The sequence below is a fragment of the Geotrypetes seraphini genome, chromosome 13 (genome assembly GCF_902459505.1).
Source record: "Geotrypetes seraphini chromosome 13, aGeoSer1.1, whole genome shotgun sequence".
Taxonomy (NCBI): Eukaryota; Metazoa; Chordata; class Amphibia; order Gymnophiona; family Dermophiidae; genus Geotrypetes; species Geotrypetes seraphini.
The window spans coordinates 70,567,558-70,586,517 of record NC_047096.1 but is presented as its reverse complement, the minus strand read 5'-3'; the positions used below and the strand labels follow the sequence as shown (position 1 = coordinate 70,586,517).

General features: G+C 45.7%; 1 protein-coding gene across 3 annotated transcripts in view; it reads left to right on the top strand.

The window, feature by feature from the left end:
- The first annotated feature begins 1,981 nt into the window (after positions 1-1,981).
- The window catches only part of GOSR2 (golgi SNAP receptor complex member 2), a 56,048-nt gene continuing 39,069 nt past the window's right edge, over positions 1,982-18,960 (top strand). The window contains exons 1-3 of one of the 3 annotated variants that reach the window (XM_033919220.1): positions 1,982-2,112; positions 2,571-2,722; positions 15,538-15,602. In XM_033919220.1, the coding sequence (XP_033775111.1) occupies positions 2,095-2,112; positions 2,571-2,722; positions 15,538-15,602 (235 nt within the window). In that variant the 5' untranslated portion in view covers positions 1,982-2,094. Of the gene's footprint in view, positions 2,113-2,177; positions 2,325-2,570; positions 2,723-15,537; positions 15,603-18,960 lie in introns of those variants that run through there. The other 2 variants (XM_033919221.1, XM_033919219.1) reach the window with 2 other exon arrangements.

The following is an 18,960-nucleotide window of genomic DNA, read 5'->3' as shown; positions in this document are numbered from 1 at the left end:
TCAGTCGATCGTTCCATTCAAAGCCGCAGGCGGAAGCTCCTCATGCTATCCACTTCTGCATCGGAAGCCTCATTGACGTAACAACATCAGAGAGGCTTCTGACACAGATGGATGCAAGGCAGAAAGTGAAAACGGAGAGAAAAACAGTCAAAGGACAAGAAGGCCCTGGAAACATAGTTAAAAGCACAGAAAAATAAAGTCACCAGCCAACAAAGGTAGGGAAAATATAGTGATTGAAATGTGTCAGTTTTGAGAAAGAAAAGATATTAAACTTTAAATGTGAGGGCTGCAGAAAAAATAGAGAACTTGGAGGGCCACAGAAAAAATAGTTAAATGTCTTATTAAAGAAATGACAATTTTGAATAAGGTAAAACTCTTTATAGTTTATATATCTTTCCTTTTAACTGTTAAAGGAAAGTTTTATAAACTATAAAGTTTTACCTCATGCAAAATTGTCATTTCTTTAATAAGGCATTAACTATTTTTTCTGCGGCCCTCCAAGTACCTACAAATCCAAAATGTAGCCCCACAAAGGGTTTGAGTTTGAGACCACTGGTCTAGAAGTATATTCTTGTTAATTGGAGACGATATTCAGTGGCTAGCCAGCTAAGGCATGTGGCTAGATAGACCTGCCTAAAAAGCAGATCAATCTTTGGGCATTAGCTGCTGAATATTGGACTAGCTGCTGAATATTGGCTTGGCTTAAGTCCACAGTGACAACCTTTAAACTGGATACAGCAGTGAATTTCTGGGATCGTCGGGCTGCCTACCGCGAGTTGAATATCAGGACCTATAATATTAATGGAGCAAAAGTGGAATATGAACGCCTGTGGCAGTACGTGGATGTTCATGTTATGAAATGGCAACATAAGCATGCATGTCAGCCATAAGCATAAATGTTTATTTTTCCTGAAGCTGTCACAGAGCCCCATTTTCTTTACCAGTTTTGCTTTCAGGGGGGACATCAATCACTGGAGGATGAAGAGAAATGAACTCCCCAATCCCTCCAGTAGAGCACAACTCAATAGGAGCACTTTACTGACATCTAGACAATCCAGGTAACAGGTTCTAGATCTCATTCCATACAGTTTGTCACATATCTAACAGAAGTCTAATAAAGTTGTACTAGTATGGTGATCTAGAAGACTCAATTATATGAGAGAGAATTGTTATGGCATCAGGGGTGACAATTATTCACTGGAAACTTTTCCAGACATAAAGACTTACCTTGAATGATATCTGGGTTTCCCGGACATCTGGTTACCCTAGGTTGAGTGTTGTACCAGGTTGGGGAGGAGTGCACCACTGCCATGCCAGTTCAGTTTTATTTATTTGCAATGCGCCTGCACAGGATTATATGGAATGCTTGACAGCACCTGTGCTCCTGCACTTTCAGATATTATTACACATAGAGGCCCATTTAAAAAGCTACAGTAGAAAGTGGCCTTAACTCGTCCTTATGCCTTTCTTTTTCCATGCACTAAGACCAGTTGTATCACACCATGAAAATGGCCATGCACTAATGTTCACACTAATGTTAGAACCCCGCCGGGTTACCGCTGCAGAGACATTTAAGTTAAGTCTTTTTGTTTACACCATTTTTTGCATTTATAAGACTTTGGACATTATTCTCACGGTATGGAGATTTAAGAAACACTTATTATTCTATGAAGTTATTTTGAACACTTTTTTCTATCCAACAAGATGGTGCAATGATTGAGTCTGTGAAAGTCTCTAGAGGGGTTGTTTCCCCATGTTGAGCTTTCTTATTCCACCTTTGGATTCTGAGCGCCATCCAAGAATAGTATCAATAACTTCAATTATTGTTCCTTTTTTGTTTGTTGTTATACCCTCTTTGGAACAATATTTAGTTTATTTATTTACCCAGTTGTGTTTATCATGCACTAATGTTGCCATTAACAAAAGGAAATGCGTGAGCCCTTGTAGACGGTAAGAGCTCATACACTAACAATGCGCTAATCAGCGCGCATCAAACTAAATGCACCAATTAGCACAAACACCCCTTTTCCGCCCCTCGAACAAATAAATATATAGCTGGTGGGTGGCACGTGCATATTTGGAACTTACCGTGGGATGCCCTTAGAAGCTGTGGTGAGTATGCGCTATTGCTGACCACAACTTATTAAAAGGATCCCATAACGCAGCGCCTCTGCGGTATCCTGCTTGCTAAATGCAGTGCTGGTGCTGGGCATCCACATAGTGCACTTCCCGCACGATCATTTAAGAGTTAACCTTTGAAGTACAAAATGTACTGCCCATTATTAAAAGAGCCGGGATTCAATAACACACTATGCAGCAAAAAGGTGGCTTTCAGCACCCCCTCTAATAACCCTTGACCACCAACACTACATCTAAGGCCCCCTCCTTATGATGCTGAGTTGAATGCCAGCTCCTGAAATGTAGTTTTCGCACCGTTTGGATTGGGTTTTTTTTTTTAATTTTTTTTTAACTATATCGGAAGAATATGTTTTTTCTCGGTCGTTACCTTTATTTTTTTTATCCAGTTTTAAATGTTTCGCTTATGTCCGGTGTTATTTGTTTTTTTTTAGTCTCTGGTGAGGAGCGCTGCGGCAAAGGCAGCTGCGGACAGCCCTATCCCCACGGCGGGGTCCTGGCGGCGCCGGAAATGGCTGCCGGTTGACGTGGGTTCTGGGGGTAGGAAGGCTGACAACATGGACGTGCTTTATCATCAGACGAACAAGTGAGTGTGTGGTCAGGTTCCTCCCTGCTTTCCCGTCTATGCTCCAGTGGTCCTTCCTCTGTCCCACTAATGCAGCCCCAGCCCCTGGCTCAAGAAACCCATTCCCACCTCACCTGCTCAGGGGCTTCTATGGGGACTTTGCGCTGACGAAGCCTTGTCTCACTCCCCAGTCTAAAGGGGCGGCTGCTTAACCCTTTCAGGACCAAGGGACATATTTGTCCCATAACTTTAAAATCCTATACATTTTGATTGGGATAGTCTACAGTTCTAAATGTGATATGTACGGATTCCATAGGATACTGCCTTTATGTAAACAAACTGGTTCCGACATTCATTCATTAGCGTCGTTGCCAGATTGACGAGAAGATTCACTTGCCACACTGTCCATAAGCCAGAAGTTTGATTTTTTTTTAAAAAAAAAATGATATTTCACAAAAAAAATCAATTTTTTGGCATCTGCAAGCCCTTTTTACCATAAAAATGTTGTCAAAAAACCACAAAAATTGGCCTACGATCCTTATGGTCCTGAAAGGGTTAACGTAGAGCAAGTGCGAGGATAGTGGGTGCCCTCAGCAAAGCTTCAGCTTTACATCCCCCTTCTCAATTATTTTTAACTTTCACTCCCCTTGCCTGCCTCCCCCCCCCCCCATTATGATAGCTAACTTAGTAGCCATAATCAACACTCAAAAATCATATGAAAAATGCATGTGACGATTGTTCTTTGACTTTGTGTGACTGTCAATATATTGGTTTGCTTTGTAACTGTTTTTTTGGTGGTACAGTTAGCTGCTGCTATAGGCAACTGATTAGTCTTGCCTAATAATGGAGCTAGACCTGGATTAGCTGCTGGTAACTCTGTAGTATTCGGTTTGGGATATAGGAAACTATTTTGTGCTAATAATATACAGTCTGTTAATACACGTTATTTTTTCATGGATCCCATTCTATTTGGTTCTGCTTATTTATTTACATATGTAAATGTCAATAGTGCACTGTGATGTGATAGCACACTTCAGAAGGTCTCTGCCTGATATTAATAAGCTTAGGGTTACCATATGGCTCCAGAAAAAGGAGGACAGATTGAGATCTCCGTGTTTTACTTCCATTGCTTTCAATGAAAATAAAACCTAAATGTCTCAAACTGTCCTCCTTACTTCAGTGTTCAGAATATCTATTCCTTAACGCCGGCAGAAGATGAATCCAGAGAAAAGTGGGATAGCACATACCAGTGGCGTACCAAGGGAGGGAGGGGGGGTGGCGGCGGGGGGGGGGGGAGGTCCGCCCCGGGTGCAGCCTTAGGGAGGCTGCACAGCCAGCCCGGTCCCAATCGCACTCACACCCTCCCAGCGAGAGCAGCAAACCTAACCTCCAGTAGCGTCGGCTGCTTTGCGGCTTTCTCCTCCCTCTGCCGTGTCACTGATGACGTCATCAGCGACGCTGCACCGGCAGGACAAAGCCGCAAAGCAGCCGACGCTACTGGAGGGAGGTTTGCTGCTCTCGCTGGGAGGGTCGGAAAGGTTCACTTGGGGGGGGGGGAGAGATAGGAGGGTCAGCGGGAGTTCGGCTGGGAGGGGAGAGAAGCGGTCTGCCTCGGGTGCTCCAAGGCCTGGTGCCATTATCTTCTTCGGGCAGCAGCAGCATTTACAATTTGCTGCTGTTGCCGGCTTCAGGCCTTCCTCTCTGCCGGGTCCTGCCTACTTCCTGTTTTCATGAAGACAGGACCCGACAGAGAGGAAGGCCTGAAGCCGGCAACAGCAGTGAATTGTGAATGCTGCTGCCCGAAGAAGTTCAGGACACCAGGCCTTGGGTGACAGAAGGAGGAAAGGGAGCAGAGGGGGAGAGAATTGGGGAGAGTGTTGCTCTACCCAACTGGAGGGAATGAAAGGAGATGCCAGGGCTTAAAGGGAAGAAGAGACGCCAGGGCATGGAGAGAAGGAGGAAGGTATGCCAGATCAAGGGAAAAGGAAGGAGGAGATGTCAGAGCATGGAGGGGGAGGGAGAGATGGAAGAAAAGGAAAGGAGAGAATCAGGAAATCAGGGAAGGGATGATGCCAGACTGCGAGGTGGGAAGGAAAGAAAGGAGAAGAGAGAGATGCCAGAGCATAGGGGAGGGGGTGGTGACAGAGAGAGAAAAATGGAGAGGTGACAGAGTTGAAATCAATCATGTACAAAGGAGAGAAGAGGCACGGGATAGATAGTTTATGGAAAGAGCATAGAAAGAGGGAAGATGCCATATGGAAGAGAGAGAGAGGGTGCACACTGGATAGAAAGAGCACAGAGGGCAGTGAATGGAAGGGGCGATATAGAGGGTGAACAGTAGATGGAAGGGGTAGAGAGAGGTAAACAGACACTGAATGGAAGTGTAGGGGAGAGGAAGGACAGCTACTGAATGGAAGTGTGAGGGAAAAGGGGAGCAGATGCTGGAAGGAAGTGGGGAGGAGAAAGAAAAAAAGGGCACATGCAGGATTGAGGGAAGAGGATAGGGTTAGTTACTGAAAGGAGTGAGGGAAAGAGGTGGCACAGTGAAAGAGGGAAATTGAGGACTGAATAGTAAAAAAGAATTTAGACAAAGGCAGAAAATAAATTGAGAAGGAAGACCAGGGAAGAACAGGAGGAAGGGAGCGGAGAGAGAGATGCGAGAGCAGGGGGGAAGGAGAGGAGACAGATACCAGACCAATGGGGTGAAAGGAGAGATTGAAGGGGAAGGCATACAGTTTCTGGAAGGGGCATAGAAGGAGAGAAGATGCCATATAGGGGCAGAGAGATGGCAGACAGTGGATGGAAGGAAGAGAGTAACAAGAAGATGAGGAAAGCAGAAACCAGAGAAGACAAAGATAGAACAAAAAATTTCTATTTATTTATTGCTTTAGGAGACATGTGTCACTGTTTCTGTGGTATTGCATTGTATGCAGAGTCCAGCTTCTTGCTGGTTCAATTTAACCTTTATCTATGTATTTCTATTTTATCCCCCCTTTTACAAAACTGTGGAGCGTTTTTTAGCGCCAGCCGTGGTGGTAGCAGCTCTGATGCTCAGAATTCTATGAGCGTCAGAGCTGTTACCACCGTGGCTAAAATCCACACTACAGTTTTGTAAAAGGGGGAGGGGTAAGTTTGTGATTACTTATTCCATACTAGGCGAAGGTGTTTTCTGTGTTCTGTGTATTCGAAAGGCATGGTTTTCTGTTAGGATTGACTGCAGGATTGATCTGTATTAGTCTTGTTTAGTTTTACAATGGGTGTATTGCTGTTGTACTTCTCACTGCAGTATGTAAGATGCTGCCTTTTCCTAGGTACTCATGTGTGACGTGTGGCTTGTTACTAAAAATCATGTTTTTCGTACAGATAGGGGGGGGGGGGTGCCAAAAAATGATGGGCCCCGGGTGTCACACGTGCTAGGTACGCCACTGGCACATACCTACTAGCAGTTGGAGATAGAGCCCTGATTTTCAGGAGTATATCTGGATGGAACTCCCTCTTGCCAATCAGTATGCTCTATCTCCAGCAGGTTGGATGGTATCTATCGTTCTGGTTCCTGGTTGTTGCTCCTGAGGACAGAAGGCTGTTGTTGCGGCTTCAGTTGAACCTTGGGGGTGTTGGCCAAGCTGGACCAATTTTAGGGGCAACACCTCGGCCCACCCGGGTCCCTTCCCCACCCTCCCTATCAATGCAGAGAAGCTGAGGGGGTTGGAGGTTCCTTTCCTATATTAAAAAAAACCCCCAAAACCCCGACCCTAGGTGCCGGCATCTGCAAGCCGCTGCAGCACAAGCTTTTCTCTGTTGCTTTCTGGTAGGATCAGGAGCACGTGAGTACTTTTGTATATTTCTTTTATGGTTGTTGGCTTGCTAACTGAAGGGAGCGGAGATGGTCAAGCGGTGTTCCCGCTGTGGAAAGCGGAGGACGCCGGTGGGTGTTTGTGTGGCCGGTTGTACAGGGGAAGCGGAGTTGAGTGTGGCGGCGCCGGAGGGCATGTCTTTTTCCTGTGCGTCCAACGTGGTTATGGACTTGAAAACTTCATTGCAGGAGTGGGCCTCTTCAGAGATGGTGATTAACCCGAGTGAGTCCGATGGTGGGGGGGGGGGGGGGGGGGAGGTGCAGAGTGAACTGGGGTTCGACAGTTAGCAAGCTGATTATCTGCCTTTCTCCCTGGAGTTTGTCTATCTTATGCACAAAGCCTTTTAGTTGCAGAAGGTGAACAACGGTACAGAGGGAGATGGGGCTGGGGAAGCCTCAGTTCCGGCGCTGCTGGTCTGGCCTCAGGCTGATGCAGGGGAAGACATGCTCAAGCGGCACAAGATCATGCTAGACTCAGAGGAGGAGCAGGCTTCTCGCCCTAACTTAGCTCTCTGTTTGGGGCCCCTGGAGACTTAAGGGTCCTGAGGCAGAGTTAGATGAATTGGTTATGGCTGAGGGTGATGACCTGGGAGAACAGTATAGAAAATTGAATAAATAAGATAAATAAATAAAATTGCTTTCAATGGAAGACCCAGATGTCTCAATCTGTCCTTTTTTTTTTCCTCTGGAGCCATATGGTAACCCTACATAAGCTGATTACACCTACAGCACATATCTTGCTGCTATTTCTATTTCTGTAGTAGTGCTTCATACAGCTCACAATCTCTGGTCAAGGTGGGGTGCCTCACAGCATTGGTAGAAAGACCACTTTATAATTCGAAGGAGGAAGTTAAACTAAAGTCATAAACCTAAGGGATCCTTTTACTAAATGTGTGTGGCACACTGGTTAAAGCTATAGCCTCAGCACCCTAAGGCGTGGGTTCAGATCCGCGCTGCTCCTTGTGACCCCGGGCAAGTCACTTAATCCCTCCATTGCCCCAGGTACATTTAGATAAATTAATAATAATAATAATTTATTCTTATATACTGCCAGACCACAAATGGTTCTAGGCCAGGGGTGTCCAATGTCGGTCCTCGAGGGCCGCAGTCCAGTCGGATTTTCAGGATTTCCCCAATGAATATACATGAGGTCTATTTGCATGCACTGCTTTCATTGTATGCTAATAGATCTCATGCATATTCATTGGGGAAATCCTGAAAACCCGACTGGATTGCGGCCCTCGAGGACCGACATTGGACACCCCTGTTCGAGGCGGTTCACAGCAGATAAGTCTGAACATCCGGCGAATATACAGTTCAAAAAGATACATCAATTTCTAGAATGTACACAATACATGTTATATTTAAAAAGCAATTAGGAAGCTTGGGTTACAAATTAGTCAAATAATTGTGTCTTTAATAGTTTTCTAAAAAAAAAATAATAGAATGAGACTCCTGACATGATTTTGCCAAACCAGGCCCGCCGGAACATAAAGGGAATAAATTCATGTAAAGTTGTAAACCATTCTGAGCTCTCCTGGAAGAACAGTATAGAAAATTGAATAAATAAATAAACACACACCAGTGTGTGCTTACTGCCACTTAAAGGGCCTTCACTGCTGGTGCAACCAGATATTCCCCAGTAAGCTACAAATATGCCTGTGCCACTCACACACTAAAAAATATTTTTAATTTTTTTAACCAGGGGGGAGGGGGCATGTCTGGACTGGAAAGTGGATATTTCTGCACTAATCAGTTAGTACATCTGTATTGCCATGCACTGATTTTAGCACATGAGCCCTTACCACCTATAAAATAGATAGCAATAAGTGCTCAAATACGGCTATTAAATTGGAAAATTGGCCATTTTTCAGCTGTAGTACAAACAGGCTTAGCATGCAGGAAAAATCCATGTAAGGGCAAGCTTAAATTTGCAGATGACACCAAACTATACAGCAGGGCTCAAACCAAGGAAGACTGCGAAGATCTCCAAAAGGATCTAACGCAGCTGGAAAAGTGGGCCGAAAAGTGGCAGATGAGCTTCAACGTGGGGAAATGCAAGGTCATGCACGTGGGGAAAAAGAACCCGATGTTCACATACAAAATGGGGGGAACACCACTAGGGGTTAGTAACCTGGAGAGAGACCTGGGAGTGATGGTAGACGCAACACTGAAGGCATCGGCGCAATGCGCCACAGCCTCTAGGAAAGCAAACAGAATGCTGGGTATCATTAAGAAGGGTATTACGACCAGGACGAAGGAAGTCATCATGCCGCTGTATCGTGCAATGGTACGGCCGCATCTGGAGTACTGTGTCCAGTACTGGTCGCCGTACCTCAAGAAAGACATGGCGGTACTTGAGGGAGTACAAAGAAGAGCAACCAAACTGATAAAGGGAATGGAAAATCTCCCATATTCTGACAGATTGAAGCAGTTGGGACTTTTCTCCCTGGAAAAGCGAAGACTTAGAGGAGACATGATAGAAACCTTCAAGATCCTGAAGGGCATAGAAAAAGTAGACAGGGACAGATTTTTTAAATTAAGGGGCACCACAAGTACAAGGGGGCACTTGGAGAAATTGAAAGGGGACAGGTTTAGAACAAACGCTAGGAAGTTCTTTTTCACTCAGAGGGTGGTGGATACATGGAACGCGCTTCCAGAGGCTGTTGTAGACAAGAAAACATTAAATGGTTTCAAAGAAGGTTTGGATAGATTCCTAGAAGAAAAAGGGATTGGGGGGTATAGATAGGTATAGACCATTGCTCAGGCAATGGGCCTGATGGGCCGCCGCGGGTGCGGACCGCTGAGCAGGATGGACCTATGGTCTGCCTCAGCGGAGGCAACTTCTTATGTTCTTATGTTCTTAAGCCACTTCCGGTCACAGCTTTGTAAAAGGTATGTTGGTGTCCTGGATTTGCTTTGACTAAATCTTAATAGTATTCAGGTTAGATCATGAGAAAATGAATGCGCCTACCAGACAAAACCAGAGAAAAGGAAACACATTTATCTGGGAAACAAAATTTTAAGATAAGTGTCCAGTTCAAGGCTTCTACTTTTCAATTTTACAGTTGTTTTTGCAAAATGACTGTACACTAAGCAAAGCACTGTTTACTTTGCAAGCTAGTTTGTTTCATTTTTTTTAATTTGTAAAACAAGCTCCAGAGGTTCTGAGAAAAAAATGTGGGAAAAAGAGAGCGCTTTCCTGGAGCAGTGCCACGGACTTCAGCTGATTTCTAGCATTTTCTTTACATCTCCACAACTAGGGCTTCCAGTGCCCAGCCCAGGCTTTCTTGAATTCTCTTTGGGCTCCTTTTACTAAGCTGCATTAGCGTTTTAAGCGCACACGGCATTTTAGCGCTCGCTAAACCTACGCCAATGCTGGCGTTAGCGTCTAGCGCGCGGGGCAATTTAGCGTGCGCTATTCTGCACGTTAATGCCCTAACGCGGCTTAGAAAAAAAGCAGCCCTTTGTTTTTCGGTGTACAGGTTGGTTTGCTATGCCATCAATTTTGTTAGTAAAATAAATTAAAATACTAATAAATTGACCTTACAAGGATGTCCTGAAGTGTACCTAAATAACATGATCAATTTTATGGCCATCAAAAATCAGATTCAGTTAAATTCAAAAACATTTCCAGCCGATATTCAGCCAGCAGTGGTCAGTATATTTTAAATTGTTGACTTGAGACACTGCTAAATTGGCCCTGGATATTTAGTTCTGGACCATGTGCAGGTCCAGCACTGACTATGCAGGTCCAAGGTGTTATTCAGCTGGGACCCATATAACCCTTTTCTTCTTTTTAAAGCCCCTTGATCTCCCTCCTGCCTCCTTCCCCATGGTCTGGATATGGCTCCCCTGATGACTGCAATAACCTCTCAGATTACCAGAGACTTTTTTTTTAGGGAAGCTGCAAGGAGCAGGAATGAGAAGGCTTCATTTCTGCCCCCAGTGACCCCATGGATCATTAGAGACATCATGTAGACATGGAGGGAGAAGCTGCCTAGACCATTTGGGGGGGGGGGGTTCTGCATGACATTAAGTTAGAGCAGGGGTGTCCAATGTCGGTCCTCGAGGGCCGCAGTCCAGTCAGATTTTCAGGATTTCCCCAATGAATATACATGAGGTCTATTTGCATGCACTGCTTTCATTGTATGCTAATAGATCTCATGCATATTCATTGGGGAAATCCTGAAAACCCGACTGGATTGCGGCCCTCGAGGACTGACATTGGACACCCCTGAGTTAGAGGAAGGAATTGAAGGATATTTTGGGGAGTCTAGAGAGGGGATGGGGTAGATTTAAATAAAAGAAAGGAGTTTTGCAGATGCCGGACAATATTCCTTGCGAGCACAAGCTTTTGAGCTGTCCTGAAATCACCCATTTATCTATGCAGGTGCTGGTACTGAATTCTGCCAGCATCTACATAACTGCCGGCTTCTCCCCAACACTCAGAGACGATATTCAGCAGCATAGCTCCATTTAGTGCTGTTGATTATCGTGGGTTAGGCAATTTAAATCGGGCTGGAGCTTCTCTTTTCCTAAAATCCCTTTGAATATTGGGCCCTTTACCTTTACCTCTGTAGACTGACTGGGAATGGTTTAAATACATTAGTTGTCTTGTGAATCTTTTGCTGTGTAGACTTAGGGCTCCTTTTACTAAGGTTAGGGCCTTAACGCGTGGAATAGTTGCCATGTGCGCTTGACCTTAACGTCAGCATTAAGTTGGCGTTATTCTAAAAGCGTACCGTGTGGTAATTTTGCGCACTTTAGTAAAAGGAGCTCTTAGTCTTAGCTAACATATGTTAAATGTAAGAATAAATATAGCATTAAAAAGATCTTACAAAATCCTCTCCTCTCGAAGAGCATTGATCACTTTGCCTAGAACGAATAATTTTTGTATATTCCTGGGTATGCTAACTTCTTAATATTGTGACCTGTACCCTCTCATGTGCTACGTTCTGCTGGACACTTTGATCTAATTCCAACAAAAAAAATTGCATTTGGAAGCAGTGAGAACTAGTGTCTTTTTGTTGTGCTGATCCTATTGAATGGAACAAACTCCCAGTTTATCAGACAGCAAAAGGAGTTATGCACGTTTAAAAAACTGCTGAAATGTCATCTATTTTGTAAGATGAAATATGAGCATTGCCATTTCTTTGGAATGAAAGATGATTCTTGCACAAGCTTCACCTATGGGTTGTGCATCTATTCCAGTCTTGGCTGCAGAACTTAGAAATAAAACCAACCCCCTCTGCAAGGTCACATGTGCAGACACTCCCATTGAAGCTCAGTTTTGTTTCTGCAGCCTTGCTGAGAACTTCTGGTTTCTTCTGTTCATGATTTTATTTCTCAATTCCTAGTCTTTTATTTTCTTTGGTGCCGCGGGTATTGCCCAAGTGCTGCGGATTCACTCTGAGAGTGTTCCTTCGGCGGGAGATCGTAGACTTTTCCTTAAAGATTGTCTGCTTCTGGAGGGTGCTCTGTAAACTTGAACTGCAGTAAGTCCTCTAGACAGCCTGCAGATTGGATCGGCTCTCTGGGATCAGGAGCCATCTCTCCCCTGGTTCATCCGCAAAGGGTGCTGTGGTACCGTGGAGGTACGCCAGGATCGGAACCGGACTGTGTCTTCCTTAATTCCCCTGAGGGGTCCTGGTGGTCATGATCTGTGGTGACAAGGATGGTGAGGTGATCAGAAGACCTGAAAAATCCAGTTTAATCAGCTCCTGAGGTACTTATCTCCCTATGCTTGCATTGTATATTGCTAGCTGCCATTGAAATGCATTTCAGCACATGTATCAGAGCTTTATGTGTACCTCTGGATTTGGCGATTTTGGGGGGGGGGTGCTGAAATCGGGGGTTTGAGTGGTTTCCTGCATTCCCTGGTCCCCCCCCCCACCACCTGTAAAATTGCAGTTTTAACGGGCCGTTTTCAGTCAAAATCGGCACCCACAGCGGCCATCTTGGATTTTCATTAAACTTTTTAAGTGTATTTTTTGGACTTAGAAGCTTCGTTTTTGCTACAAACTTCTCATGTGGCCTCCTCAGGACAGGATGGCATGGATTCATACATTACATGTGGCAGATGGCAGTCAGATTTGTGGCCATGTATCCCCCAAAAGGGAGTAAGATGTGTGTGGATCCTGCGCTCCTCTCCTCCTGAGAGGCCCTAATTCCCTTTATTTCCACCGGAGTCGCGATTGCTGCGTCCAGGGCACCTAAACTGGACGCGGATGGCACTTTAGCGAACCGCAATTGCAATTCTGGGGAAAGTCTCCTCAGTCTGCTAATATTGTAAGATCTGAGACATATAGAGCGGTTCCGGCCGCCGGTGACTGTTTTTCCCCAGAATTTGTGGATCTGAGCTATTGGGCTGTATTAAAAAAAAAAAAAAAAAAAAAGGGGGGGGGGGGAGCTTTGCCTGTTTCTGACTCCAGTACAACAGTCTGTTCCACCTTTGGATGCCAGCATGTCAATTTGTTCCTTTACTGGAGTACCAGAAAGCAGGCAGCTTGTCCCCGCCCTTGCTTCTGCTTCGTGTCTGTGCCTTTGCTGTTGCCTGTTTTCTTCGGCAGAATCAGCAGATGTGGCTAACTTGGCGGATCTGGGTGATACCCAGAACAATGGGTTCTGAGACCTTGCGGATCACCAGGCAGTGTGCCGGCTCTTTAAGACTAGCCGCCTGCCCAACCTTATTTCTGGGTCACTATGAACATGGACCTGGTTGCAGAACCCGCAGTTAAGGGCACCTAGCATCATCTACACCCCTTCCTCGTTCCAGCAGGGGAGAGAACTACAGGAGGAGCAGCGCTGACGGAAACTCGGCACCAACTGCCAGTTTCACTAGTGGCCAGATCGGGAGCCTGTTCCAGCAAGGCACCTAGCATCATCTACTCCCCTCCTCCCCCGTTCCAGCAGGGGAGAGAATTACAAGAGGAGCAGCGCTGACGGTGCTCGGCACCAACTGCCAGTTTCACTAGTGGCCAGCTCGGGAGCCCTTTCCAGCAGGGCACCTAGCATCATCTACACCCCTCCCCCGTTCCAGCAGGGGAGAGCCGACAGTTGAGAGCTGCAGTCTGACGCTCAAACCAACGGGGCTCCTTTCTGACTAACTCACCGCCCTCCGCCTCCTTGGCTTATCGAGATCCACTGGGGGCCAAATTTTATTACTGTCTATACTCTTGTTTTAGCTCCATATTTTTTATTATTGTCCATGCTCTTGTTTTAGTTGCCTAAGTTTATTACTGTCTGTGCTTTTGTTCAGTGCCAAATTGTATTACTGCCAAAGGTTTCGCCTTTCTTCCCTACTCTTGATTATGCACTCAGCCAGCCTAATTAAGCCCCCTGCCCCTTCCTTAGCAAATACTAATCCCCCCCTGCTGCAGACTTTCACACACCAATCATCCGGCCCTAACCCCGCCATGAATCCTTTCTTCTGGTTCCTTCTCCTCCTATTCTGCTCACCTCTCTACTCTTCCCTCTGTCTGATACTCCCCTCCCCAACCTACTCGACCCACCAAACACCAATAATATTTGCCCTGGCCTCAGAATTCCCATGCTGATACGCACCAGAATTCCCCCTTTCAAGAAAAATCTCCGAAAAGTCAACCTAAACTCACTAAAGCCCCTGCCCCAAGCCAATCTTCCCAATGCTGTCTCTGACTCTCTCACCCCAGTCCCGATTCTTTATTGCAATGCCAGATCAGCATGCAATAAGACCCAAATCTTGAAGGACCTTCTAGATGAGTTCGACCCTGGATTCCTGTGCATCACAGAATCATGGATCGCCAAAGTGCAGGGCTCGGCACTCTGGTTCAACCGTGGCCAGAAGGGGAACTTCCGTATGGCTTTGCCCCATGGTCTATGATAGGGTGCGTCCTGTGGTATCTCACACAGGTCCGGTACTCCTAGTGGCTCCCTCCAGGTTGAGCACCGTGGGGGGGGGGGTCTACATCTTTCTTTCCATTGGAGATTGCTCACGTGGGGCCCGATAGCCCTTCAAGTTCCTGACTGCTTTGGCCTTGCAGCCTGGCACTTGTATGCGTGGCCTTGAGGGCTAGGGGCTTCTCTTCTGCTGTCATCGCCACGCTTCTTCACGGCAAGAGGAATTCGATGGGGTCGGCCTACGCGAAGGCTTAGAGGTGCTTTTAGGCTTGGTGTGTGGGGGTTCGAGTGGATCCTTTGGCCCCATTGGTGGCACATGTTCTGGACTTCCTGTAGGCTGGCCTCAGGACTAGTTTGGCAGTTTCTTTTCTCCATGTCCCCCTTGCGGTACTGTCGTATTTGGGTCCTTCTTCTCGGGGGTTCTCTGACATCTCCCCCAGATGTTGTATGCTTCTTACGGGGGCGGCCCCCTTGAGACCTGAATCTGGTTTTCCACTTGCTGGATTGTCCGCTGTATGAACCCCTGGATAGGATTTCTCTGAGAGATGTTACCATTTCCTCGTTGCGGTCACTTCTGCACGGAGAGTGTCGGAGCTTTAGGCTCTATTATACAGGGATTCTTTTCTCCGCATCAAGGAGACTGTGATTGTTTTGAGAACTGTGTCTTCTTTTTTTCCGCATGTGGTCTATGCTGTTTGGGGTCTGTCCTATAATTTTCCCTCTGCAGCATCCTGCCCTGTCTTGACAACTTCCTGTTTTTGCAGGGACAAAGCACTGCAGAATCAGGTCTGGCTCTCAGCAGTACAGGTGAATTGCTGCTGCTACTGCCAGTGAGCTGTAGACTTGGGGCCCTTAAGTTGTTAAGGTTGATCCTGTCCCAAATTATTGTAATAACTGATTTGGCAATATCAGTCACACTATTCTGTTTGTACCTCATTTTAAAGCATGAAGTAATAAAAAATACATAGCACATTTCATTATAAGGTGACTGCTAACTAGATGAAAACAAAACTTGTTTTTAATGATAAAGGACTTTGTGCTTTCATCTTTTTACCACGCTTGAGCTCTGTTGCTGATCTCATTTGATTGTACTTCTTTCTAGGCAAGTCCATGAGATACAGTTGCATATGGGTCGGCTGGAGACTTCGGACAAACAGTCCGTGCACCGTGAGTAATTAACCAGAGGACATGCTGATGCTGATGAATGTAATGCAGTCTAATGAGCCAGGGACTGGGTGTTCTACTAACTTAATTGGGACAGTGGTATACATAAAGTAAATCCACATAAATCAGAAAAGGATTTCAGACTTTTACATACAGGCAGTCCCCGTTTTACAAACATCCGACTTACATCGGACTCGTACTTACGAACAGGGGGTCCTACTCTACCTTCGGTGTCCCAACGTGACCCTCTCCCTCCCGAGTTCCAACGCACCCCTCTAACTCCCTCTCTCCATTCTGTGCCCCAAGTACATGCCTCCCTCTGGTGGGTTAACTTCTTCTGGCCGACTCCCTCCTTCTTCCAGCTGCAGTCGTTTCTCTGCACAAAGCTGAAGGCAGTGGCTTCTACGCATGTCCTGTGGCTTGGACGGAAGCCTTCCCTCTGACGTGGGAGGAGCTTCCACATCAGAGGGAAGACTTTGGGCTCAGCCGCGGGAAGCGCCTAGGAGCCGCTGCTAGCGGCTTTGTGCAGAGAAACGACTGTGGCTGGAAGGAGGGAGCTGGCCAGAAGGTAAACACCTGTTGGAGGGAGGCATGCACTTGGGGCACAGACTGGAGGGAGGGAGGGAGAGGGGTGCGTTGGGACTCGGGAGGGAGAGAGGGGAGCATGAGTCATTGGATGGAAGAATGGAGGGAATGAAGGAAAGAGATGCTGAGGTGGGGGAGAGAATAGAAAGGGTGAATTGGATGTCTGAAAGAGAGGGAAAGAAAGATGGTGCACATGAGGAGATGAAGAAAGAGGAGAATAGGGCATAGGGAGGGAGAGAGAATTATTGGGCATGGTGGTAGGAGAGGAGTTAGGTAGAGATGAATGTGAAGAGAGAGATGAGAGGGAGCAATGTTGGATGTGGTGGTGGAGAGGGAACAGTGGGATAGATGGAAAAGGATGCAAGAGGGGCCTCAAAGAGGTGGAGAAGGTGGGAAGTATACTAGGGTCCAAATTAAATATAAATCCAACTTAAGAACAGTTTAAAAAATGGAACCCTTTCTTAAACTGGGGACTGCCTATATATAGAGCATCCAACCACTTGTTCTCCTCCATGTTGTTGCATGTATGTGTGTGTGAGCAACAGGTATGATCAGTGAGAAAGAGAAATTGTATCTTAGTAAACCCTGGAAAAATATTTCCCATGCTCTACCTTTTACACTAGTAAAAATGGAAGTTAACTAAAATAGTTTAAAATGACTATGGGTAGTGTGTATCACTATGAGAACTGGTGTAAATTCTGATAACCATGCTTTACTATAGATGCTTGATTTTTGCTACAACAGACCTCAAGAACAGGGGCATAAAGCGCTTTCATTAAAATCACCCAACACAGTCTGTTTTTCTTCCTAAGCCTGCATCAGGAATCTAAAAAAATTACATTACATTATATTAGTGATTTCTATTCTGCCATTACCTTGCAGTTCAAGGCGGATTACATAAGATTATCAGGAGTTACAAGAATTGTAACTTGACATAAGAATTGTCATAGGAATTACTTAGGAGTTATATAAGAATTGTATACAAAATTGTATAAAAAAATACATGGTAGAGCGTTTTAGCGCTGACTGGTGAGATAAATGCTCCAATGCCCATTCAATTCTTATGAGCATTGGAACATTTGCCTCGCCAGCCAACACTAAAACGCTCTACCATGGCTTGATAAGAGGGCTAAATGTTATAAAAATATATAAATAAATAGCACATACATTTTAAATAGGAACATATCAAATAATAAGTTTTGTATTGAAAGTTATATAAAATACCAAATGCATTGAACGATAAAATAAATATTAAATATTATCTATAAGGTTAAACAAAGAAATAGTTTTTATCCTCAGATCAGTATGGCGGGTTGAGCTGCTCATAAGAATAGAATGGCTGGCTTGGCGTTTAGCACTGCTAGGCTGCGCAGCTTTGTAGAAGGACCTGTATATCTCCACCCTACTTTTCCTCATTCAAGATTAACAAAGTCTCATATAGAAAATACACTCCCCCCTTTTAGGAAGCCATGTTAATGTTTTTTATCGCTGGCCATGGCGGTAAAAGCTTTGATGCTCATAGAATTCCTATGAGCTTTGGAACTTTTACTACTGCAGCCGGTGATAAAACACGCTAACGTGGCTTAAGAACATAAGAACATAAGAAGTTGCCTCCGCTGAGGCAGACCAGAGGTCCATCTCGCCCAGCGGTCCGCTCCCGCGGCGGCCCATCAGGCCCATTGCCTGAGCAATGGTCCCAGACTATCCCTATAACCTACCGCTACTCTTATCTGTACCCTTCAATTCCTTTATCCTCTAGGAACCTATCCAAACCTTCTTTGAAGCCTTGTAACGTGCTCCGGCCTATCACAGCCTCCGGGAGCGCGTTCCATGTGTCCACCACCCTCTGGGTGAAAAAGAACTTTCTGGCATTTGTTTTAAACCTGTCTCCTTTTAATTTTTCCGAGTGCCCCCTTGTACTTGTGGTTCCCCGTAATCTGAAAAATCTGTCCCTGTCTACTTTTTCTATACCCTTCAGGATCTTGAAGGTTTCTATCATGTCTCCTCTAAGTCTCCGCTTTTCCAGGGAGAACAGCCCCAGCTTTTTCAGTCTGTCAGTATATGAGAGGTTTTCCATACCTCTTATCAGTTTAGTTGCTCTTCTCTGGACTCCCTCAAGTACCGCCATGTCCTTTTTGAGGTACGGCGACCAATATTGGACACAGTACTCCAGATGCGGTCGCACCATTGCACGATACAGTGGCAGGATGACCTCCTTTGTCCTGGTCGTGATACCCTTCTTAATGATACCCAACATTTTGTTTGCTTTTCTTGAGGCTGTGGCGCACTGTGCCGACGCCTTTAAAGACGTGTCCACCATCACTCCCAGGTCTCTTTCAAGGTTACTTACCCCTAGCAGTGATCCTCCCATTTTGTAGCTGAACATCGGGTTCTTTTTCCCTACATGCATGACCTTGCATTTCCCTACATTAAAGTTCATTTGCCATTTTTTGGCCCATTCTTCTAGCGTCGTTAGGTCCCTTTGCAGATCTTCGCAGTCTTCCATGGTTTCAACCCTGCGGTAGAGTTTGGTGTCATCCGCAAATTTAATAACTTCGCAATTTGTTCCCGCCTCCAGGTCATTAATAAATATATTGAACAGGAGCGGTCCCAGCACCGACCCCTGCGGAACTCCGCTCGTGACCCCATGCCAGTCTGAGTAATGGCCCTTCACTCCAACCCTCTGTTTCCTGTCTGCCAGCCAGTTTTTGATCCATCGGTGGACCTCCCCTTGCACCCCGTGTCTCCACAGTTTTTTAAGCAATCTTTCGTGCGG